At 39.7% G+C, this 23,113-nt stretch overlaps 5 protein-coding genes across 13 annotated transcripts in view; 2 read left to right on the top strand and 3 right to left on the bottom strand.

Annotated features, from left to right (window-relative positions):
* Positions 1 to 3,798, top strand: part of gpd2 (glycerol-3-phosphate dehydrogenase 2 (mitochondrial)) — a 17,451-nt gene extending 13,653 nt beyond the window's left edge. For 6 of the 7 annotated variants that reach the window (XM_025062295.1, XM_008325054.3, XM_025062296.1 and 3 more), the window contains one exon: positions 1,218 to 3,798. In XM_025062295.1, coding sequence (XP_024918063.1) covers positions 1,218 to 1,343 — 126 coding nt within the window. In that variant the 3' untranslated portion in view covers positions 1,344 to 3,798. Of the gene's footprint in view, positions 1 to 555; positions 569 to 1,217 lie in introns of all 7 variants that reach the window. The other variant, XM_008325056.3, reaches the window with a different exon arrangement.
* Positions 3,799 to 5,558: 1,760 nt separating this feature from the next.
* hsf2bp (heat shock transcription factor 2 binding protein) lies at positions 5,559 to 10,068 on the bottom strand. Of its 2 annotated transcripts, none has more exons than XM_017038267.2 (9): positions 9,941 to 10,026; positions 9,378 to 9,510; positions 9,188 to 9,291; positions 8,517 to 8,666; positions 8,269 to 8,413; positions 8,044 to 8,161; positions 7,756 to 7,859; positions 7,207 to 7,406; positions 5,559 to 7,026 (listed from the first exon to the last, which is right to left on the bottom strand). In XM_017038267.2, the coding sequence occupies exons 1-9, from the start codon at positions 9,983 to 9,985 to the stop codon at positions 6,997 to 6,999; spliced, it is 1,029 nt and encodes a 342-aa protein (XP_016893756.1). In that variant the 5' UTR covers positions 9,986 to 10,026; the 3' UTR covers positions 5,559 to 6,996. The 2 variants fall into 2 exon arrangements, with proteins under 2 accessions (XP_016893756.1, XP_008323272.1); XM_008325050.3 differs by having other exon boundaries at positions 5,563 to 7,026; positions 9,378 to 9,513; positions 9,941 to 10,068.
* A 124-nt stretch (positions 10,069 to 10,192) lies between these two features.
* On the top strand, positions 10,193 to 15,027 carry ankrd10a (ankyrin repeat domain 10a). The gene is made up of 6 exons (XM_017038266.2): positions 10,193 to 10,491; positions 11,040 to 11,192; positions 11,397 to 11,488; positions 13,162 to 13,391; positions 13,604 to 13,690; positions 13,770 to 15,027. Exons 1-6 carry the CDS (start codon positions 10,270 to 10,272, stop codon positions 14,099 to 14,101), a joined length of 1,116 nt encoding a protein of 371 aa, XP_016893755.1. The 5' UTR covers positions 10,193 to 10,269; the 3' UTR covers positions 14,102 to 15,027.
* Positions 15,028 to 15,120: 93 nt separating this feature from the next.
* On the bottom strand, positions 15,121 to 20,079 carry ccdc14 (coiled-coil domain containing 14). Of its 2 annotated transcripts, none has more exons than XM_025062462.1 (11): positions 19,925 to 20,079; positions 19,599 to 19,654; positions 19,413 to 19,476; positions 19,046 to 19,118; positions 18,715 to 18,830; positions 17,734 to 18,010; positions 17,125 to 17,269; positions 16,954 to 17,039; positions 16,524 to 16,667; positions 15,704 to 15,806; positions 15,121 to 15,610 (listed from the first exon to the last, which is right to left on the bottom strand). In XM_025062462.1, the coding sequence occupies exons 1-11, from the start codon at positions 19,946 to 19,948 to the stop codon at positions 15,211 to 15,213; spliced, it is 1,488 nt and encodes a 495-aa protein (XP_024918230.1). In that variant the 5' UTR covers positions 19,949 to 20,079; the 3' UTR covers positions 15,121 to 15,210. The 2 variants fall into 2 exon arrangements, with proteins under 2 accessions (XP_024918230.1, XP_008323271.1); XM_008325049.2 differs by having other exon boundaries at positions 17,734 to 18,228; positions 18,729 to 18,830.
* An 817-nt stretch (positions 20,080 to 20,896) lies between these two features.
* ddx4 (DEAD (Asp-Glu-Ala-Asp) box polypeptide 4) overlaps positions 20,897 to 23,113 on the bottom strand; it is a 6,377-nt gene continuing 4,160 nt past the window's right edge. Inside the window, 10 exon segments of the mRNA NM_001294221.1 lie at positions 20,897 to 21,349; positions 21,434 to 21,544; positions 21,630 to 21,900; positions 21,980 to 22,079; positions 22,158 to 22,303; positions 22,385 to 22,551; positions 22,638 to 22,767; positions 22,859 to 22,965; positions 22,968 to 23,009; positions 23,089 to 23,113. The exon segment at positions 23,089 to 23,113 is cut by the window's right edge and continues 17 nt beyond it. Of these exon segments, the coding sequence (NP_001281150.1) occupies positions 21,251 to 21,349; positions 21,434 to 21,544; positions 21,630 to 21,900; positions 21,980 to 22,079; positions 22,158 to 22,303; positions 22,385 to 22,551; positions 22,638 to 22,767; positions 22,859 to 22,965; positions 22,968 to 23,009; positions 23,089 to 23,113 (1,198 nt within the window). The 3' untranslated portion in view covers positions 20,897 to 21,250.

The following is a 23,113-nucleotide window of genomic DNA, read 5'->3' as shown; positions in this document are numbered from 1 at the left end:
CTCTTTCCTGTCTTCTTTCCTTCCCCTGTTTTCTCATTATTATCGCCTCAACTCCAGCAGGAAATGAAATGAAAGCTACATCTATTATAGTCCCCAATATAAGCAAATAAATCATCCTTATTCTTGATTATTTTTTTCCCTATCCAGAGCCGGTACTGTATATATTTTCCTCCTCACAGATGAACTAATTGTCTACTGGTGAACATCAGGAACACAGAAAGTGTAAAGTCTGAAAACCAGCAGGTTTGAGTTGAAACTAATGAGAGCTGAGAAATCTCGGCCAGTGACTCGTTTAATGAGTTCTAAAGTGGCTGCAACATCCGCCTGCATGTAAATGACTTTCTCACCAAGTCATTAAAGCAGAGGTTGGTGACAGCTGATAATTGGTTAGAGGCTCTGACTCTCTGAGGAAACAACAAATCAAAATGAGTGAAACACTAGACAATTATTATTATTGATCAGAACATAATGGTGTTGTGATTATGATGCTGAGTGTCATCTTGTTCATGTTTGTTTCTGCCTGTCTTTGTTCCACCTGACCCTTGGATGACTTAGGGACAACAAACAGGTAGCGTAGCACTGATGTGGAATCATGTTGCTGTCACCTCTCTCTACTGTATGAAACATACCTGGAAGACTGACCTGCATAACAACACAAATTACACAATTTTTAACCCTAAAGTGCAAAAATTGTGTAATAAAAAAACCTCAACAACTCTGAAACTAAAAAAACAGAGTAAAATGGTATCTGAAAAGTGTCAAAGCTGCACTAGGTAACCCTAGTTAAAAAATAAAATGTTTTAATTAAAGGTAAAGAAAAGTATTTTATCCTAAGAGTTGAGCAGCAATGCTTTTTTTTCTTTTTACCCACAGCCATTAAGCAAAGCTTGTAAATACATTTTACTTCTTAATGATGTAATCAATTTATTATTCACAGACTACTCCCCCCCAGTACCTCTCATTGTCAAGTTCATGGGAATCTTTAAAAGTTTTCCCCTTTTTTATAAATATTTAGTTCAGCTTTACACATAAGGAAGGTTGGTGTTGGTTTCATTTTCTCCTTAAACGCGGCATGTGGAGGTGGTAGAACACTTGTGGAGACTGTGGCTGGAGGGTCTTTTTTTTTTCTTATACGGCACGACCGAACCACTTCATGTTCCCTGTTGCTTCTGATTCAACCCGTTGACCTCCGCCCCTCCCCCTGCTCTGCCCTACAGCTGATGAGCGCAGTTAAAAAGGGCCAAGTGTCAGGCAGTCGTCTGGCCATCCTGATGAAGACAGCAGAGGAGACTCTGGAAAAGAGGGGGCCAGTGACGGTGGACCGCAGCGGAGGTGGCGTGTGAGGAGCTCTGACAGGGAATACCGTCAGCTCCAGTTCTCAAACCGGTAACCAGGACGAAAACTACACAAACTGATGAAAATGCTACCGTTTAAATGACAAAAAAGCACAGGACGGTAACAACCCTGAGTCTGAGTGAGTTGAGTGAATGAAAATTGTCAAGATCCGGTGCCTCAGCTACATCACTGCACATCATTTATTTATTGTATACAGTCTTCTTACTTAGGATATTTTTTTAATAATGGCAGTTTAATATTTTCCATCTAGAAATTACAATGAGTTTCATTACATATTTTTATTCAAATTAAAACAAGGGACAGATTTTTAGCTTTTCTGTTTTAATTTTGCAGATATTTAATTTTAAAACTTTAATTTTGTCAAATTATAGTTAGTGACTCAATTTATACCAAAAATGTTTATAAAAAGCAACAAAAAAAATATCTGAGGAAATATTTCCTCTGGAACTGAGTCTCAGCCATGATCTGTGTCTTGTTTCTGATCCCAACATGTTACTGATCAGCTAAAATATAATATATTCAGGAAACATTTTTGTATTTGAGGATAACAAATGACCAGGGTTTAGTCTAAGGAGGTTTTTTTTCGCCATCTGTTGGAGTACCAGGGAAATTCTGAGGTTTACACAGCCATACTTTTCTGTTTCGTCACTGCTGCTCTTAAAGTAAGTGGTCTTCCTGTAGTTTTATCTTTTTGTAAGTGTATGATGTCCAATAGATGAAATGACATGACACATGTAACCCTATCAATTCATTTTCTAAAATTAGGTTGAACTTATATATACATATATGTATATATAAGTGATTTCAAAAGCTGTATTTACGCACAAGCAGTCTGTCTGGTGACAGTTAACTAGTAGTCAGTTAACAAGTAACTGCATGCTGAGAGATAATGTTTTTATTGTGACAAACAATGTAATACTGCATTGTTTCTTCAGGGAAGGGTATGCAGGAATTCTGACCGTAGAGCATGTAGCTCTTACAAAAAATGTCTTTGTTCAATGTTTTTGAATAACAAAAAGTTAAAAAAAGTTAAACCCCGAACATGTACGTTTTACAACTGCATTTTCACCTAGTATGTTGTAAAAGACTTTTTTACCCACAGCAGACTCTGTGTATGCTGCTTTATACTCCTATAACCATGCCAAAACTACTCTGTTTGCTGCCACAGCTGACTTCTGCTGCACAGTGGGGGTAGTAAAAATTACTCTGTATCCTTTGAGTGGCATCACTGCCCCCTACTGGATCTATTTTCCACTGGGAGCATTTTTTTTACATGAAAACCTCCCAACCACACAAAACACATGAATAATGAATGAGGAAATTCCAGCATAGTCTACCTTTATATCTTTGCATGTTGTACCCGTGACATTCAGGGATGTTTTTTTTCTACAGATGGATGAAAACTCATTGTATAAATGTCATCTTAATGTGCCTTAATGTACGGAGGATATAACGCTGTCACTTTTATACAAACTCTGCATGTTGATACGTTCAGACATTGTTATATAACATATTAATATAATTCAGATAATAAGAAATGCATTTACAATTCACCTAAACTTGATTTTATCATAGTGTTTATCACCGTGAGATATTTATATGGAGAAGGCATGTGGACAAAAGAGAAACATTTATGTGTAATATATTAAATTAAGGGATTTTTCTGCCTTTCTGCAGACGTTAAGTCTTGGTGTTGAAGCCTGACTCCATTCACTCTCTCTCTCTACTGCACTTTGTTGCTTTTTTTGATGAAACAAATTATTTGACCCGTTTTATTTTTTACATATTTTATGGATGGAAAAACACTTCTCTGTGTATACTTTAAACCAAACTGTAGTTTTATTTTTATCTACTCAAAAAGAATTAAAAAATCCAAAACGTGAAAAAAAAAACATCTAAAAGAAGAAAATTATGTAGGTGTTGATCCATGTTTAGAAAACATTATTTAGAGGGAAAAAAAGATAAAAATAAATGAATAAAGTTATAAGATGCTCGTTTTACCATACCATTGTTAATATTATTCACAGGATTAAAAAAAAAACTTGAGCGCCTTTATTTCTTTCATATTAATTCATTTTTATTGCTAACAGAACATTTTTGACGTATTGGTTTAATTTGGTGCCACAAACCAATTCATTCTGTGCTGTTTTTTCTCACAGTGTTACTGAAGAGTGTGAAGAGTGTGTATCTGTGTGTGTGTCTGTGGTCACATGGGAAGAACCCTGTCATAAATAGCTCGCAGGCATCACAACTTAAATCCTCAACTTTGATTGTCTCCGTTTGGATGAAATTTCAGCTTTATCCTGACTCAAAGAGAATCAGATTCCTCATATTTCTTTGTTCTTTTTTTAACTGTCTGCACTGTAAAAACACAACTGTCTTCAGGTAAAAGAAGAAACAGAGCAATTATATAATTAAATGTATCTGGTTGCTTTCAAACTACTTTTGTGTGTGTCTGTGTTTTTTGTGTTTGTGTTTCTCTTGTGGGCATCACAGAATTATGTCAAGTGGAGCGGCAGCCAGTAGACAAGTTAGAAAAACATATGTGTGTATATTTAACATTTAAATCAACTAATTAATCAACTAAAATGTGATATAAGAATAAAGGTGATGTATAGTGGAAGGCCAAGATATCGACCTTTGTCCCAAACTGGTTGGAAGTGTCACAAATAAAAGCAGTTTATTGTTAATCATTTAAAAATAATATTTTAAAATAATTCTGTTACAAAAATATCTTAAAATTGAACATGATCATTAGTTTTTGGAAGAGATTACATTTTAAGAATTTTGAGTTTCTGTCAGAAATAATACAACTGAAGCTAGTGAATGTTTCTGTGACACCTGTTGTTAGTGAAGTGTGTGAGATGATTTCTTGTGAGGTGTTGTTTAAAAGTAAAACCCATGTAGATTTCACAGATTGGACCCCAGAAGTACAGAAGAACACACATGTGCACGCACGCACACACACACAAAGTCCCACGCTTAAAAACCAAGTGAAGGAAAAAAATCCTTTTCTGCTGAAAGGTCACAGTGAGATTTGACTGACAGCTTTAAGTCTGCGCTCATATTACAATCTGCAGCAGCAGCATCTGTGGAGCCACTGCTTTCTGGGAAAAAGCTGGGCTGAACAGGGAGGCAATTAGCTCCTAATGAATCATGGGAGAAATCTGGACAGCATATGACCACTGACACGCCGGTTCTCCCTCTGGAGGATTAAGGCGTTGACACTGAGGAGACTTCCTGCACACTAATTGTAAATTGTGAACGTTTTTCACTTTATGGCCTCCTTCGTCAAAAGCACATTTTTTGGGCTTAACACTTTGATTTAGCTTCTTTTTTTTTTGGAAACAGGACCAGGCAGGAACAACAGTAAAGCACACATAAATCAGTATAAAATAACAAGACACACAAGAACACAGAATAGGCAACATAAAAACCCACAATGAAGATAAACAACTACTATACCTCCCCACACATCAGCAACCCCACAAGGACTGAGTGAGGGACAGAGGTATATATACCCAGGCCACCAGGTGACACCAGTGAGACTGATGACAGAGACACAGGTGAGTGTGATGACACTGATTGGACAGCAGACAGAAGCAGGGGGAGGGAGGGAAGGGAGACAGACAGACCTCACAAAGTGAACTGTTGTTTTGTCCATTTCACTCCTTTACTGCACTTTTTTCTCACAGCTCACTCATTGTCCTTTTTATTTTTAAACTTGAAATTTGAAACGTTAAAACTAAACATGTCTGTGGGAAAATGTAAGAATGTATTATTCCACTTTGTAATTATGTTTATGTATCAACATGACATATTCACATATAAAACCACAGACCGCTAAAATATTACACAATACGTTAAAAAAATGTTTTATGACTTAATATATCTTTTAATATTGTTCTTGGGTTTTTAGCTGCTTTGCTAAATGCTTTTTATATAACTTAGCTCCAAGCTCACAGCCATTAGCCTCCGAAAATGATTAGAAAGCGATTCTGTTGCTACAGTGCAACATAACACAATTTCCACTGTAAGTCTGAACTCACATACTGTACATCAGTACCTATGTCACTCACCTACGCTAACACAGTGGTGACATCATCATCTAGGACATAAAACATCAGAAGAGTCATAATGAAGGGCAAGATTTCCCAAAAAACAACACAAAAGAAAGCAAATGTAGCATAATCCACTGTATCGCATGCAACCGTCGAATGTAAACAATGATGTTTTCTACGTCTAGCACCGCCTGACGACACGTCCTTTCTGCTTTGCTAACCAACTAGTTCCCATGTTAAATCTGAACAAGACTTTCTTTAATAAATTTGCCTGCTGATGCACGTCACGTCTTTTACTCTGTACAGACAGAAAGAATAGCTCCATTTCCTGTGGGTCACTGCTAAACCTCCTGTGGTCCAACAAAACCCTATTGTATGTCTAGTGTCCTGACATTTACCTGTGGTCGTTCACAGCCTTTTACAGCTGTGGCCGTGCAGACAGGAAGTTCCTTCAGGTGCCCGTCAATGGACGTCTGTCAATCATCTGAGACAAGGACAGCGTCCAACCTTCTTTAACCCTAAGAAAAAAAAAACGTGGTGAATAGAAATGCACTCTGAATTTATGTATGAGAGACACATTCTTTCAGTGTGTGAGTGAAAGGACTCACCTGAGATCACAGGTCTAAATGAAGAAGCACGAGAGCAGCAGCATTTATGAGTTGATATTTAACTCTCCCCTTGATGAGGAATCAGACTCTTCATATGGCCTTTATTAAGGTCTCACTATGAACCAAAGTGCTGTAGTAAATAAGAATCTGAATGTAGAGCTCCACACCACAGTACGACACTCTCACTTCAACCATGTCCCCAACCGCCACGCCCCGAGCATGTTATTTTTTATCAGTGCAAACGATGATTCTGTTTTTTTTAAAATTAAGAAAAATATATTTCCTGCACAGAGGGATCTGGTTATAGCATCACACCTGATAGTTATTCTAATTCTATTCCAAAAATATTAATTATTTATTAATTCATTTATAATCTTCTGCTTTATCCTTTGCAGGGTCGTGGGGTGGCACTGCGTTTTACTCAATGTGAAACATGAGCTGGTTTAGTTGAACACAATGCTGATGTACTGGCAGGAATTGGAGAAGACAAAGATCTTCAAAGACTCTGCAGCTCCCTTTTTAAATCTTTTGCCATTTGCTGCCACCTAGTGGACGAGTATTTAATTGTTCTGCCTGTCATTTTCTGCAGCTCAGTGCTTGGGTGTCACATACATGTTTTGGGGCTCTGTGAGGAAACCTGGTTTGTCCAGGGATTGCAACAGCCAACCATTTGTGTTCTTTCAAAGATTGCCACCATGTGGCCATTTGAGAAACACAAGTAAACATAAAATCTACAAATTACTAACAAAAGGTTTAATCATGGTTCAATCTGATGAACAGGGAACTAAACGATTGCAAACACAATTTGAAGGGTTTGGATGTTCAGTGTTTTGTTTTAAGTTTGACTGAGCGATGACACGGACAGAAGCTCTCCGAACTGTACTATATACTTTCCTCAATTGTTGAATAATAGTTTAGGAAGAAAGAAATGAAGAAACACTGGACAGGAGGAGTGAAGATGCTGATCCACATCACAGGCTACTCCGTTTACACTCCAGTTTCTGGAAACACAAATATGTTACGTTCTGGTGGTTTATATTTACCCTGGTTGTTTTGAATAAAAATGTTGAAGTCACAGCAGTGGATGATGATGATGTCAGAGAGGTGTTCACATCAGCCAACCACAGATTAGGATCGTTGAGAACAGATGTGATGTCATGAGTGAGTGTCACACACCGTACCTGTTGAAGGGCGTGCAGATCCTCCAGGGTCTGCTGTGCAGCCTGTTTCAGACTAGGCTTGTTACTGGAGCTGAGCTGGGTAACACACGCCAGGAGTTCTGGCTCCAGCAAGGAGGAGCCGAACAGGAGCACCGCCTCCTTCTCCAACAGCACAGACTGTAGGAGACGCAGAGAGTGGAGACACACCTCCCAGTCTCCGTCTGTGACACAGAGAAATCAAGGTGTGTTTAAAGGGACTCATGAAGCCAAGCCTGTTCATCCTCCAGTAGTTTTATATATCGCTGTGTTGAGATCACTGATCCCAGGATCCTTGCACTTAACCCATCAACAACACATTTAATACATATATTTATAGATACCCAGGAATAGTCCAATAAGTTAAATACATTGTGTGTATTCCTATATATGTGTAACGACAATAAAATTGGTTCATATGTTACCAAAATGAAAAGTGAGTGAAAAAGTCTTCTTTGTCCTTTCGGAGGTTAAATAAAGGTTTGAGGTAAATGACCCACTCTTCTGGACACGGTTTTCAAACTGTATCCTCACCGTTCATCCTGGTCCAGATGAGAGGCAGGAGTCCTGGGTTCTCACTCATGTGCTTCAGCCCGTTCACACTGATGCTGACATTATACAGGGCCATCAACATTAACCTGCAGCACAAGCAGAGACCAGTGCATCACTGACACCCACTGGCACTGATTCCATTGTTAATTTAACTGGTTCTAATATTTAATAGACTGAACTGTGACTACAGTGTAGCCTGATGGCAGTGAATCTTTTAAAAAGTTCTGAGAGTTTACTAGTAAACAACGACAGGTATTTTTCTCCACGTACACTTTCAGTTTGGGGAAAACACCTGAGTCCATCTGCTCCAGAAGCCTCATCAGAGTGTCCAGGAGGTCGTGAGCCGAGCTGGAGAGGAAGTTCCGACCACATGGCACAGCAGCTATGTCTGCAGAAGGCAGGAGGGTTTTCAGCTGTAAATTCCTGACAATCAACACATAGATATATATATGTACATGTAATATATGAATGGTAATACAGAGGCAGTGAACTCACTTGTTACAGTTCCAGCCAGAGCTAAAACAAACTGATGCTCCAGGGAGTTCTGGTCTTCGGTTTGAGTTTTTACTTCTGCGTCCAAAGAGTCGACAAAGCTCTCCAGAGTCTGAGCAGCTACACCTAGGAATGACGGCAGCTTTCCCTGCAGTCAGTGAACACATACACACATGATCATAATGTACACAAGTACTGTATATCCTGACTGTCATTAAGATAAGTCTGATCCACACGCTCAGGTAAGTTACATCAGCCAGCCACTGTGCCACCGCATTCTCGCTGGATGAGCAGCTCCACAGCAGACTGCAGGTGGCTGATCCCAGAGCGGAGCAGAAGTCGGCCTGCTGCTGCAGCTCTGCACCGCTCTGCCACAGCTGCTCACGCAACAGCAGCTTCTCCTGCACAAAGACATAGAGAACGTGTGTGGTTGTGGATTCATTTTTTAATTGTCAGTCTAACAGCTTACACTCACTGTTTAGTTTAATGTAAAATTGCCAGGTTCTCGAATAGCCAATTAGAACTCATTACTAGTGCACAACCTAAATAAGTTCCCCATCCTCCAACAGAGGGCGCCCTGAGTAAACCTCGTCCTAATGTTTCCTTTATTGCCCTGCATGCAACCAGATTATTTCTTATCTCATCATTTTAGGAAAAACCGTTAACAATAAAAGTCAATGTGAAACCTGAGACATTATTTGTTTTTATTTAGCTAAATGTATTTATCAAAATGTAAATGTGTTTTAAATTTAGAAAAATCAATGAAGGTCCAATAAACAGGGAGAAAAAGAGAACAGGACAATTAGTAAATAAATGATTCGCTGTGGCAACCCCTGAAAAAAGGGACAACGCCGAAAGAAAAAGAAGAAGAAGAAGAAGGTCCAATAAAGCAAAATTGTATATTTCTTGCTCTTTCTCTCACCTCTCTCTCTTTCTGACATTCACGTTGTGACGCATCCAGCCGTGACTGAAGATGCAAACACTGCTGACGCAGCTGTTCCCGTTCCTTCTCGTGATGCTTTACAACTGGAAAGTTAAATAAAGGCATATTTTAAGTATTTAACATGAACCTGTACACACTTCAAGACCTCACACACACGGCATCCACACACCTGCTTGAGCTGTCTTCACTTTACGCACTGTTTCTTTAAGGTCTTTATTCAGCACTTTGGGCAGGAACTTCTTCATCTGCATGACTTCTGTGGTCAGACTGTCCAAATCACTCTTCCTCACTCTGACGTATTCCTCCTGAGGCAAATTCAAAATAAAACCTTAAAAGGCCTTATTCTGCTGATTTTGGGGGAGAAAGGAACATCGTTCTGTGTGTCTAAGTATAAAAATCCAGTTTATTATCATTAGTCGAATGCTAATATGGCTATTTTAGAAAAACATATTTAATATCTACACGTTTACGTTTACGACAAGGCCAGATAATAATAATAACAATAATACATTTTATTTCATAGGCGCCTTTCTGTCAGCCTGGGATGCTGATTAGCTAAATGTGGCTAAAAAAGGAACACCCGCAGAAGAAGGGCTCACTGTGATTCTAAAAACTAAAAACTACTAAAAAAAGAAGCAGTGCCTTAACTCGCTTAACTGCACCAGAGTCCATCTTTTGTTTGAGTGATAATCAGAGACAAACAGCATTATTTAATTGGGTGTTTTCTTTTACCTTGGTTTCTTGACTCAACGTTTGCCCATTCCCGCCACCTGACATGTTCCTGCTAGCGCGTCGTTATCTCCTCTACTCTTCTTTCTGGTCGGCCTCTTGAATTAAATGCTATTTTTTTCTTAGCAAAGTAAACCAGGAGATGGCAGTAGTTTATTTTAGAACGGCTTCCGAGGTAATCCGGTCCCAATCCTGACAGAGTCCTGTCCGGGTATTGTGATTCTCCCGCCGCTGACAGAAGCTTACCTCCTCTTCCTTTGTGTTCTAAAACAATTTTAAAAGTTATTTATTAACCTGAGCGATCACAGTGGAAAGCAAAGGAATACGTTTCCATGTCAGCTAGTGCTTCACTCATGTCAGCGGGAGAGTTACCGCTGGACATACCCGTTGATGAGGCGCTGGTGAGCCGTTTCCCCATCCACCGCGCCTGCCGGGATGGAGATGTCGGAGCTCTGCTGTCGCTGTCCGAGCAGCTCTCCAGCCTGGCTGCGCTCACCGCGGAGGACCCGTATTACGGCTGGACGCCCTTACATTGGGCTGCATACTTTGGACAGGTACTCACTGAACACCCACGTTTTTGTGTTTTTTTATTTGAAAAGAAAAAACTTTGGCAACCGAACTATAGCTCGGCTACAGCTTTATATTTGTCTTTACTTTTTATTCTATTATTACATTCAAACAAAATGGCGGTGAATACTAGTGACTCATTTTAACGTGAAAACATCCCAATTATTCTATTTAGTAACAGTCTCTACTACATTTGTTATTTCAGCATATACTATAAAATAAAGTGGTTTGACTTAACAAAAACATGCATCATTTCCATTGGTTCCCTTGTAGCCAATGACGACGCAGGCGCCAAACTTCGACCAGGAAGTTTGAACATTTATAATAATATAGTTCATTGACATTATCTGACGTTTGGCTTTTTACATGTATTACCAATTCTTTGCGTTGCAATTGTAATAATAAAAAAAATGTAAAAAATAAAAAAGGCTCATTGTTGAACATGCATTAAAAACTCAGAGAACAATAATACAGTGATATTATTATTATTATTATTATTATCATGCCGTGCAAATGTCTTCTCTGCTCTCTACAGCTAGAGTGTTTAGTGCTACTCGTTCAGATGGGCTGTGAGGTGAACATGGAGACCAGTCACCTCAACCAGACACCGACACATGCTGCAGCCACTAGAGGACATCCTCACTGTGTGCTGTGGTTGACCCAGGCTGGAGCCGATGTCAACAGACAGGTCAGTCACGCGGCACCGACATACCGCAGTGCCCTTTGTCTGCCGCTAGAGGGAGCGCATTTGCCATTTTAGATGTTAGCATTTTAGAAAATCGTATTAAATTTGAGACTTGCGTTATTTTGGGGGATTTGTTATATTTAGAGACGTCTGTAAGTACCATTTTTAAATTATGTACCCCTAAAGGGATTAATCTTGTGTTTTCAGGACTGTTTAGGTGATACTCCCATCCATAAAGCAGCGTGCGCAGGAAGCCTGGAATGTATGCAGGTGCTGCTTGTAGCTGGTGCTAAACCACAGTAAGTTACCTGACATCTCTGACACTGAGCAGATAATTGGCAGCTCTTTTGTGCTACGTAAGCACCACAGCGGCATGTGGCCTTTTAACCAAAGCTGGTAAATATAATTCATCTTATGTTAAATCAGAAGTGTTTGAAAAGACTGTCTGTTTGAGTAAGAAAAAAGTCTTATCATGTCAGCAACATGTACACTGGCAGAGACCAGGACTCCAATGCATGTTCTGATGTTTTACAGCCACTCAGATTGAACATGATTGAAGTTTTTGGAGCAGTCCATATAAGCACTACAGAATGTGGTACACACAGTTGATGAGCGTCTAACAGTTGCAGCAATGAGAGCTCACTATCGCTTCCCTACAATATCTGCTGTTGGCAAACTGTCAAGGTACTTTCTGCAGGGCTTGGTCGAATGAGTTGATGGTTTGTTTGTTTTTGTTTTTTTAGACCTGCATGAGTTGACTTACAACTAACCTTCTCGGGAGGAGGAGGGTAATTTTCTGTAGTCTTTGTAACAAAGCATGTCTACAGATAATGTCTAAAACTAAATGTCTTGTTGTAACACTTTGCTAACCTTCGTCACACATGACATGTCGTATTAACATGGACAAAATTTGAGGAATAGTTCAGGTTTGTCTGTTTGTCGAGTTTTAGGTTCTATGAACCAGGTAGTCAGAGTAGAAGATGCAGAGAACAGGGAGAGATGGAAAACAATGATTCACTGTGGCAACCCCTGAAAAAGGAACAAGCCGAAAGGAAAAGAAGAAGATGAACCAACCACACCGATTTTGGTAGATGATAAAGAGTATAATACCGTAAAAATTCTTCAGTTCACCTAGAAGTTTGTGTGTGAAGAAAGAAAAAGATGAAAAAAAAAACAATTAAATCCAGAGCTGTCAATAGCTAAAATGGGTTTTAATCTTATTTTACCAAAGCAGACATGCTGGATTTGATTTCTATGATGAATTCCATTCCTATGGTGCAACATAACTCAATTTTCACATACAGTAAGTGTTGAACTCACATACTGTACACTAACGAAGTGGTAACATCATGATCTAGGATGTAAAAACATCAGAAAAGTCTGACTTGTCTTTGGGAGCCATAATGAAGGGCAAAAACAAAAGAAAGCAAATGTAGCACAATATAATGTATGGCGTACAACTGGGGAGAGTATACAAAGCTGTCTTATAAAGCCTACATATAGCGTGATGACGTATTCATCCCCTCCACCGCTTCACTACTTCCTGTGCCAAGTTTAAATGCTTCACGTTGGAATGATACAACAAGACTTTCTTAATAAATGTATGGGAGATAGCGACATAACCAGGCAATGCCGTAGGTTGTGGACGCCTTAAACGAAGGACCCCTTTAACTGTTCTGTGGAGCGTCGAGAAAAGTAGAATCCCAGGCTCAAAGATACAAACATAAGCTGTGACTTGACTTATTTTTGATCAAAGACAGAATATTGTTGTCAGCTGGTATTTAAGATCCAGGAGTTTTGTTCTTGTGTTCATACAACAAGAGTTTTCAAAACCCTGAACTATTCCTCTTTGACCTTATAATCTGCCCCAGATCTGTCACAAGTGTATGTAACAGGCCGTTTAGAGATGTGACTTGTATTTTCCCGACAAGAGAAAGTTTGTCTCAACCTCAGCTCTTTTCCCCATCCCCAGTTTAAAGAACTCCAGGGGACAAACAGCAGCAGACTTGGCCCACCATCACGGTTACCTCGACTGTTTCATCTTCATCTCCAACGCCAACCAGCACCATGTACAGCTCAGTGGCCGCTTTGTGAGCCACGTGGACAACGGAAACATTCCCATGTGTCAGGAGCGACCAGGCAGAAAGAGGCTGACGAGCACTGAGGAGAGTGGTCACCAGAAGAAAGCCAGGAGAGCAGAGAGTAAGAAGTTATAGTAAAGTCAACTCAGTCATTCTTTGGGGTTTTTTTCTTAAAACAGACCCAAAGAATGAACTTGACCATTTCCAAAAAACTGTTGACCATACAGACCATGCCTCTACATACAGTATACGTAGGAAGTCCCTGTGACATTAGTAAATATTTTCCAATTTAGTGCCAGGGCCCTTCTTTTTAAAAAACATCCTTTTTTTCAGCTCCAGGCACATTGATGCAGATGAACAGTGATAGAGATGAGGAGGTGGAGAATATGAACTTGGAGGATCCACATCATCTCCACTCAGGTGGGACTTGAAGCCTCTGTAAAATTGTAGATGAGCTGCTAGGATTTCAGTTAATGTTTAACTTTCAATTCTCAATCAGGTGAAGTCCACCAGCAGATGTCACCTCCGAGCAGAGATGATGACCAGGATGTAACTCCAACATCACTAGACAATCATCTAGAACCACTGGTGCAGAGGAGGACCTCTGTGGCCGACATGTGTGGCTCACTACACCTGGACACAAGCCTTGGTAGCAGCTTATCTGAACATACTGCCTGGTGGGGGCTGATGGAAGCAGACTGCAGCGACGCTCAGTATTACGGACACTACCATGGATTTGGAGACACAGCTGAAGATCTGGGTGACATTCAGCCAGAGCAGAGACACGGAAGAGCTGTGGATTGCACTCTCCAACTCTGCAATGGTTCATAAATACTGTCAGTTCACCTCCACCTCTGCAGGTATCAGACAGAAGCGTTGTTTGACTCAAGAATTACCAATCACTATGTTATATCAAAGTCCATAACAAAATGCTTTTTCTTAAATTCCATGGACAGGACCTGCTTACCTCTGACTTGTCAATGTGTTTTATTCACAGAAGTTACTCTGAAATAATATTTCAAATGCTGAATTTGAAAACAAAGTGTTTAAAACAACTACAGTGTATGGCCCTTTAAAACTGATGTTTTTCTGTATGGACTTTGGTCACACAGTAAGGTCGTGACAACAGATTTTTAGTGCAATTTCCAGACATTAAGATCCTGTAACAGACTCTATTCGTGCACAGCATTGTTGAACAGTGCTGCCATTTTGGTTTGGTTTAAGCAGTGTTTATCGTTAATCTGAGACTTAGTTATTTAAACAACAACTAGCGTCCTTCTGTGTTTGTTCCCTACTATAATCTTTTTTTTTACTTTGCACTAAGACACCCCAGTGGATTTAAATTAGTTTAAGGACTAATTCAGTCATCACCAGCTTTCCTTTGTGTCTCTTACTAATCAGTTTGTGTTGGTAAATACTTGATATTTTTGTGGTAATTCGTGTTTGTGCTTGTTTTTATTTCCAGCATTTGTTTGTGTAGAAATCCTTTTGTTTGGGTCTGACTCTACAGGGACACACTTCTGCAGTGAAAATTCAAAGACTGCAGCTGTTGATCAACCAAATGGAATGCTATTGTGTTTGAAGACAGCTATTTTAAATGTGTGTATCACAAAAGAAAATTGAATGTGTTTTTGCACTGATGTGCTATAACATTTTAAAGTGCCACAGTGACATTTACTGTTTTCTTACAGCTGTTTTTACACTGGTTGTAGTTTTGTCTCTTATCATTAAAACCAGTTTTTGCAGTTTTACAGAAATCAAACTCTCTTAGTTTTTCATGTGCAAAATCAAAATCGAGGCCACAGAGGAAAGGAAGTAAGAGAAATCAGCCAAAATTAGCGCCAGTACAATAATGTTAGATATTGCTTTATTTCAAATTCCAGATGACGAATGTTAAAATAAAAATATTAAAAAAACGGATCTTAAACCGGGGACAGATTTCACCTCCTCAACTCCAGCTGAAGGTTCTTCCACAGACTGTCGATGCTGGCGTCCAGAGCTGCCAGGCCGTCTTTGAACGCCACCTCGTCTCTGGTGTCAAAGGTGGAGTCTGACCTCATGCTCCAGTTGCACAATTCTGATTCTGTGTCGCACTGGGACAGGGTTGAGTCCAGCTGCTGTCCAGTTGCCTGTGAACCGTGACAATGGTGGACAGGAGGAGCTTGGGCGTCCAAATCATGGCTGTGGCCTCTTGTCTCCTGGTCAGCGTGTGTGGATCCCAGCAGGCTTAGCGACCTCAGGTAGTGAGCGATGTGTTCTGATGGAGTCTGACGTGGTGTCGTCAGTACAGATCTGATCATAGTTGGAGGACAATCTGGTGATTTCTGACTTTGGAGCATCCTTCAGAGAAGAAGCACGATCACGATCATCTTAATGGCCAATCATCCTCCACTCATCAGTTGCATTCGTTATTTGACACAGAAACAGACTTGCCTTTTCAGGTTCTCCATCTCCTCCAGTCTTTGTTGGGCCAGTATAGAGAACTTGTTCTTCTCTCTCTCCACATCAACCAGTCTGCTGCGAGCTGCTTCCAAGTCTATAAAAATAACAACTCAACGTCATCAAAGACATGCAGGTTTATAATTAGTGGTGGGAAATGACTCATTACATTAATTAGTTATAATTATTCATTTTAATGTCAACATTAAACTCATCTCTAATGGTAGGACACCTACCAGGTTAGATTTATCATATGTTATATACACACAAATGTCTGTCTATGATCCACCCGTGAGCAACTTCTTTACATAGTATGAGTTGTTGGTCAGTGATTCTCAACCACTGTACCATGGAACATTAGTGTGTCATGAGTGATCATCAGGTGTACTGCAGAAAATGATCCTATTTCACTTTACTGGCCAGAAAATTTTTAATTATTTACTGTCATCAATTTATCTGTGCTGGTTGTGTGACAGTGACGGGCAGAACAATTACATACTTTCCCACAGGTGACAGCAGATGACATATATATATACACACATATATATATATATATATATACATATATACACATATATATACACATATACTGTACATACACATATACATATACACACATATATATATGTGACTACCTGTTGCAAACAATACAACTGAGTGTAAGTAGACTAAAATTAGAAGATCATCTATTTGATAACATATACCTTTTTGTGACATCATTGCTTTGGTGTAATGTAAAACATGAGCCGTGGCTCAAAAAAGGCAGAGCAACATCGCTGTAGACCTTCTTCATACGTATAACTTAAGAACAAACCTGTTGTAATAACTTTGTTGTGTGCCTCCTGACTCTTCAGTTTGTCCTGTGTGTCATGCAGAGCTTCCCGTAGCTCCTTCAGATCGTGCTGCAGCTCCTGCAGTCGGGACTGAGCTGCAGTGAGCTCCTTCATTACAGCTGTCACTGTGGGTAGGAGAGAGAGACACGGTTTTTTATAATGCACTAACATTTAAATTTTAAAACATTATGAAATTTGTTTGAAACACTGTTGCTTCTTTAATTGCATTATTCATTTTTGGATCGTGGCCGTCCTGTGAGTTGACAAGGTAACCGTACAACAGTGAGACACTGTAGTGTATGCTGAAAATATCATTACCAATTACAATGCAGCATAAGTTCTTCCAACACCGATGCATCACTGACTGGGACCTTGACTGTGTATTTGTAAAAGAGCAACATGAGCCTTTACCCTGAGGAATGTAGAGTGTCTCTGTGTTACCCTGGATTCCTGCCATCTCTTTCTCCATCAACCGCTGGTTCAGAATCATCACCTCCCTGATGTAGAGAGACACGTGTTGAATGTGGCTGATAAATGCAAACTCCCATGGAGAACGTATCATCATGTTTGTCATTTTCCCACCTCTGCAGCTGAATGTTCTGTCTGTGCAGTGACGACAAATCTGAAACACCGTCTCTCTGGACATTTAATGAACTGTCACTCAGTGACAGCACTGGTGACGACATCACTTCCTCCAGACGACTGAGCAAGTTCTCAGCTACACTGCCTGCAAATAGATACAATATACAACCATTAATGTTTGACATAGATCTAAACTCATAACTTGGTCAAAACTTCTCTTCTTCTAGAACATATAGAACAGTGATTCACTACAAGAAAAAGGAAATACACATGCAAGCTTGTAAATAATTACAGAAGGACAGGTAAATGCACAACTTCTTAAAATGTTTATAACTGCCTATTTTATACATGAATCCAGATTTTAAAACATTACATCTACATTCTTAACATTTACAAACGAAAAAATACACAAAGGTCTGAATCTGAGAGCTGATCTACTTGAGTTACACTGTACACTTCCACTGACTCGCGTAAGCACAATTTTATACTTTTATTAATGAAAGTCCTGCATGTTCAACCTTTAACCTGTGTAGACTAAGATTCTAACATCAAAATGAGCTCTGTGGTAAAAGCCAAAGAAAAGCCCATAAGTTTAACATAAAGTTTTACCTTGTCCAGCGATCAGAGTCTTCAGTTGTCCCAGAAGATACTCTGCTGTCCTCTCCTTCACCTCCTTCTCCGTGCAGCTAAATATGACCTGCGGGGTTTCACTGTTACCTCCAGATTCCAGACAGGCATTTGACAGCTTCACAGAACCATCAAGAACATGAGGGGAGTTCGATTTGAGAGGCAGCTGGTTGTCGGTGTCTCTCACAGGGACAGTCTCCTCTTCCACATCATTACACTCTGTCTGACGGAAAGGCTTCCGGCCGGGCTGAGAAGACGACTGGAGCACAGACAGTAGGACAGAAGACTGGGGTTGAGGTGATGGGGTGTGAGTATGGGGCTTAGTTGGACAGATTGAGGGGGAGGCGCCAGCTTTTTGGGGAGTAGGCCGTCTCGGTGGGTGCAGCTTAACTCCCATATGCGGAGGCGGAGCAGTGAACTTTTGAGCTCTTTTAGGAGTAGTGCTGTTACACTGAGATGACTGAGGAGTCTTCTGGACTGGAGACACACAGAAGTATATTTTTGAATTCATCCTCACAAGAATAAATGATAATGAAGGTTGGTGATGATGAAATAAATAAATACATCTCCTTTCTTGCAAGAATCCATCCTAATACATACGAATATGCCGAGAGAGTAGTTGGTAAATTATTAAATTAGTTATTTGTGTATTTAACTATCGTTATTAAAGTCTCAATGTGTTGCAAAAAAGTGTCCAGCAAAATCAACTGTGGTCACTTTATCCAGCCCAGTATTGACAGTGTGGTATATTCGATTACTTATTATTATATACGGTTAAAGTAACGCCACCTGACAAGCTCTAGCACCCCCTAACGGCAGGATGGGCAGTAACTTGCTCTGTGTTTACACTACTACTCCAAAACTCATAATACTTTTGGGGTCAAAGAGTTCATCTGTGTGGAGATATTTTTCACATGGAAAAACGTATTTATTAGCTACATTTTATTTGTAAAAAATAATTACCACTGGATTTTCACCTGTCTTTTTAGTCAGTTTCTTCATGCTCTTTTTGCCCAGTGAGGTGGAAGGCCTTGATTTTAGTGTCCGACCTGCTGCTGCTCTTGAAGGGCTGGGTGAAACTTTCACAAAAAACAAAACACAAATATAACATTGTGATAAATATATTTGTATTTTCTGTCACATTTTAAATTACTGCTGATGTTTTGCAGCAAGGCAAGCACAAACTTTAAAGAAGTGAGCTGTGTGTTCATGGATTAGAGCTCAGTTACAATCAGAAATCAGCAACAAAACTGCCATTAACTACATTTGGACTCAATGTGAAAGAAAATCCTACCTCTCTTTTCAGCTTGAAGAATGTCACTGAGCAGAGCAGCACAGCGATCCAGACCTTTGTGAAGAGAAGTGACCTGAGAACACACAGCATCAGTGATCACATGAATCATCAACTCAGCCTTCAACTCAATATCACTGTAAGTTTATACAGTGTTTCTCATAACCACTCTCTCATAACCCTCTCTTGTAAAATAGTCCAAATTTGAAAGATTTTCTTTAAGATTACTTTAAGTCAGTAATTTGATGTTTAACAAATTCTTTGGCAATTGAAAATGACAACAAACTTGGCATTGTATTTTCAGCCTTTACATTAAAGTGATAAACGGCCATATGGTAGACAAACACACGCATTGACATTTTATATGTACCTGATCCTCAGACTCAGTGGAGTACAGAGAGTAGGCTGGCTCGGGTTGTGCCGCTGGAGTCACCCTGAATCCACATATAAGAGAAAATGTTAGCAGAATAATATAAAATGTAATTTGTGTTTAATGTTAACCAAGAGTAGTGAGTTTTAAAAATAAGTTAATAAATATGGATGCCAGTTTACTCACAATCGCCTGGCCTTTGCCACATTGGTTCCACCGGTCAATCTCCCCGATGTCACCACCTGTGGGTCACATGGCGCACACACACACAGTCAAAAAATGCAGTTTCCCCACTGTTGAACCAAACCGCACAAATAAAATTGGTAAATGAAACAGCGGATGATATCAACCTATTTTCCTGATAAATAAAGGACTATTGAGCTAAGCTAAGGAGCTAAACTAGTTTTAGTTGTTAGTGAAAAAAATCGACTTTTCTGGAACTAGGGTTAATATTTTCTATCTTGTGCAATATCGTGACACTGACAGTAGCAATTCGCCTGCTATGCGCTTACCTTATGTTTAGCTGTTGCTTTCATGCCTAATGTCAACTTCAGACCCCAAACTATTGGCTCTTAATTCATTTTTATCTCTCTTTTAAGTTTTCTTGAGACAAATCGAGTCTTTGCTTCTAGGTCGGACGCTTCCGGGTAAAAACAAACATTTGAAACTGGAAACAAGAGGCTGACCAATCAAACTAAAGTGGGCGGAGCTACAAACCAGGAAGCGTTATTTGTTAATTCTAACAAATATACATTTTTTTTGTTTTATTTTATTTTTTATTCTTTATTACTTGCTGTAAAAATGCGTGTTAATACATTTTAAACTTAAACATACAATAGGGGAAGAATGTTCTATAATAGTAGTTATTACGAATAATTTTCTTTTGTTTAAAAAATGCGAGCGGTTTTATTACACGACACGTTATTTTAGGACCTTCATAAACTGGTATATTTTTTCATTAAAAACTAACGCCTTAAACCTTAATTTTGATGATAAACATAATAACAAAATAATGGTTAGCAACACTTACAAAAACGACAGGAATGTAATAAAGCGCACTTTAACAACTGAAAAGTAAAAAGTTTGAATATAAAAACAAATAAACTTGACTTTACTAAGTTCTAAATCCATTATTAAATAGTCCTTTAGTATATTAGGTTTGTTTCTGTGTAAAAGAAACTGTGAACTACCTAACTGAAGCAATGGTTTAGAATTACTGTACTTCACAGAACATCTTGCAGTCTGATATCAATTTAACTTAGGTCTTCACTGTTTGGAGCCTAATATTGTTTAAAGACCTATTATTACAATTTCACCTAAAACAGAAAATAGGCGCAACCAGCAACAAGATCACCACAGTCCATGGATCTGGGCTTTTCCATGTACAGAAACCTTTTCAAACAAAAACTCATGCCATCAAAATGTGTGTAAACACTCCAGGCTTCTGTTATAACATTGGTGGAGCCAAACTCTGGAGGCTTTGCTTGGATTACATCCATTTATTGGTCCTTATCGTCAAGACATTAACCATTTTAATGCAATTATTTATCAAAAAAACAGAAGAATAAAAGAAATCCCATGGTTGTCTCCTCTGACATGAAGTGGTTTTACCCCTTTTGTCGTCAATTCACATTTTCACTTCTACTTTTGCGGGGAAAAAAAACCTTTGGTATAACCACAACAGATTGAATCTCAGAATCTTACATGACATTATAAACATTTTTGTCTTTTTTGTTCACAGTAGCAAAAATACTGTGATAAAACTCCACACACTGCAACAAATGAAAAACAACAACTAAACTGGTCAATGTGTGGCACTGCTGCTCCATGTAATTTCTCTACTCCCATTCTTCCTCTTCCTCAGGTGGAGGCTGGAGCACAGCTGTCACCTGGCTCTGCACAGTGTTGCCCTGAAAAGATGATCCTCTTTGCTGACCCTAAACAAAAAGGAAATAGAAAAAAACACTGAGAGAAAAGCACAGAGAACTGAAAATAAAAAAGGCTGATCTTGGTACTGTTACCTTCCTGGAATCTGTAAAAGCAAAGTTGTTCTTGTTGGCGTTGAAGTTTCCTCCAGAGCTGGCACTGCTAAAAGCCAACTGCGCCAACCAAGGAGGCACCTCCTGCTGAGCCTGTCAATGACAACTCAAACATGACCACTGGAGTTTTTCCTTTTAAATCACTTTTGGAAAAAATAGCCCAGTTCCAAGCTCTCACCTTCGACAGGATGGAAATCAGAGGGCGAGACAGATGACCGTCAACATCTGTGTCAAAGAAAGACACCGCTCTACCCACGTTCCCACAGCGGCCAGTTCTCCCAATGCGGTGAACATACTCATCAATGCTGCCTGGGAGGTCGAAGTTGACCACATGCTGAACATCAGGAATATCCAGACCGCGGGCTGCCACAGAGGTTGCAACCAGGACTGGACATTTGCCGTATTTAAAGTCTGCTAAGGCCTGCTCTCGCTGCCACTGCTCACGGTCCCTGCAGTACAAAATAAAATATTATTACACCTATACAAGTCCAGAGTAGTTGCTGTACAAGTGTTGAACATGTAACGTACCCATGAATGCTGGTGGTTGGAACATTCTCCTGACACAGGAATGTGGCGATAAAATCCGCCTGTCTCTTCTTCTCCACAAACACAATGGTGCGCTCATTTCCTGCAACATTAGACTGTATTGGAGAAATCTGTCTGTGGCAGGAATAAGCTAAAAAAAAAACTAAAAATAAAAAAGTACCACATGTCTTCACAAGATCAAGAAGCTGTTCCCTCTTTGAGAACTTGCCAACTTCGATAAACGTCTGCTCTACGTCACTGCAAGCTCCACCCACTATTCCGACAGCCAAGAAGAGATAGTCTGGCTTGAGGAAGTCCGCTGCAAGTCTTTAAAAGAAAAAAGAAAAAGTGTGAAACATATGTTTCTCCTTAACAGTTAAAATAATCGCAGCAGATAAAGGCTCATACTTCTGGATTTCCTCAGGGAAGGTAGCGCTAAACATCAGTGTCTGACGGCCCTCCCTAGATGGCATTCCAGGAGAGGCAACCAGGCGGCGCATATCTGGCTCGAAGCCCATGTCCAACATTCGATCAGCCTCATCCAGAACAAAGTATTGCACCTTGCTCAACCCAACCTAAGATGATCACACAGCATCCGTATTCAGACCCTTTATAATGACAACAAACTCAAGCAGTTGCAAATCCTTTTGTTTATCTTTACCTTTCCTCTCTCTATCATGTCCATCAGCCGCCCTGGTGTTCCACAAAGGACATTACATCCCTTGTTAAGGTCACTAACCTGGTGTCTAATACTGACTCCACCGTAAACAACCACTGGACGCACAACAGTTCTGGGAGAAAGAAGAAGCAGAAGCAGCTCTTTTATTACCTCAATGTTGTTTGTTTTTTTAATCATAGCCACAGTTTGTTATAAAATTATACCCATAGGCAAATTTCCTGGCCTCCAGAAAAATCTGGTTTATAAGCTCCCTGGTTGGAGCCACAATAATGGCCTTAGGCTCCTGCAGCTCACTGAAGAAAGATGATGACCGCCTACCCTCAGCAGATGCAGGAGGGGCAGCGGGAATGCAGCCTGCAGAAGGACGAGGAATTTCATTTCGATCTAATCACATTTACTGCTCATGTTAAATTCAACTCTGCTCTCATCTCACCGTTTTTCCAGACCCCGTCTGTGCA

This window comes from Cynoglossus semilaevis, chromosome 14, assembly GCF_000523025.1.
Source record: "Cynoglossus semilaevis isolate Cse_v1.0 chromosome 14, Cse_v1.0, whole genome shotgun sequence".
Taxonomy (NCBI): domain Eukaryota; kingdom Metazoa; phylum Chordata; class Actinopteri; order Pleuronectiformes; family Cynoglossidae; genus Cynoglossus; species Cynoglossus semilaevis.
This window is presented reverse-complemented; position numbering and strand designations above follow the sequence as displayed.

Coding starts and splice junctions, on each gene's coding strand:
- hsf2bp (XM_008325050.3), bottom strand. CDS start 9,985: ATGTCAGGTGGCGGGAATGGGCAAACGTTGAGTCAAGAAACCAAG. Junction 8,414..8,516: donor TGGCACAGTGGCTGGCTGAT/GTAACTTACCTG, acceptor CACTGACTGCAG/GGAAAGCTGCCGTCATTCCT. Junction 7,860..8,043: donor GTTTTCCCCAAACTGAAAGT/GTACGTGGAGAA, acceptor CTTGTGCTGCAG/GTTAATGTTGATGGCCCTGT.
- ankrd10a (XM_017038266.2), top strand. CDS start 10,270: ATGTCAGCTAGTGCTTCACTCATGTCAGCGGGAGAGTTACCGCTGGAC. Junction 10,492..11,039: donor GGGCTGCATACTTTGGACAG/GTACTCACTGAA, acceptor TGCTCTCTACAG/CTAGAGTGTTTAGTGCTACT. Junction 13,392..13,603: donor GAAAGCCAGGAGAGCAGAGA/GTAAGAAGTTAT, acceptor CCTTTTTTTCAG/CTCCAGGCACATTGATGCAG.
- ccdc14 (XM_008325049.2), bottom strand. CDS start 19,948: ATGAAAGCAACAGCTAAACATAAG. Junction 19,655..19,924: donor AAGCAACAGCTAAACATAAG/GTAAGCGCATAG, acceptor TGTGACCCACAG/GTGGTGACATCGGGGAGATT. Junction 17,270..17,733: donor GACTCTGATCGCTGGACAAG/GTAAAACTTTAT, acceptor ATCTATTTGCAG/GCAGTGTAGCTGAGAACTTG.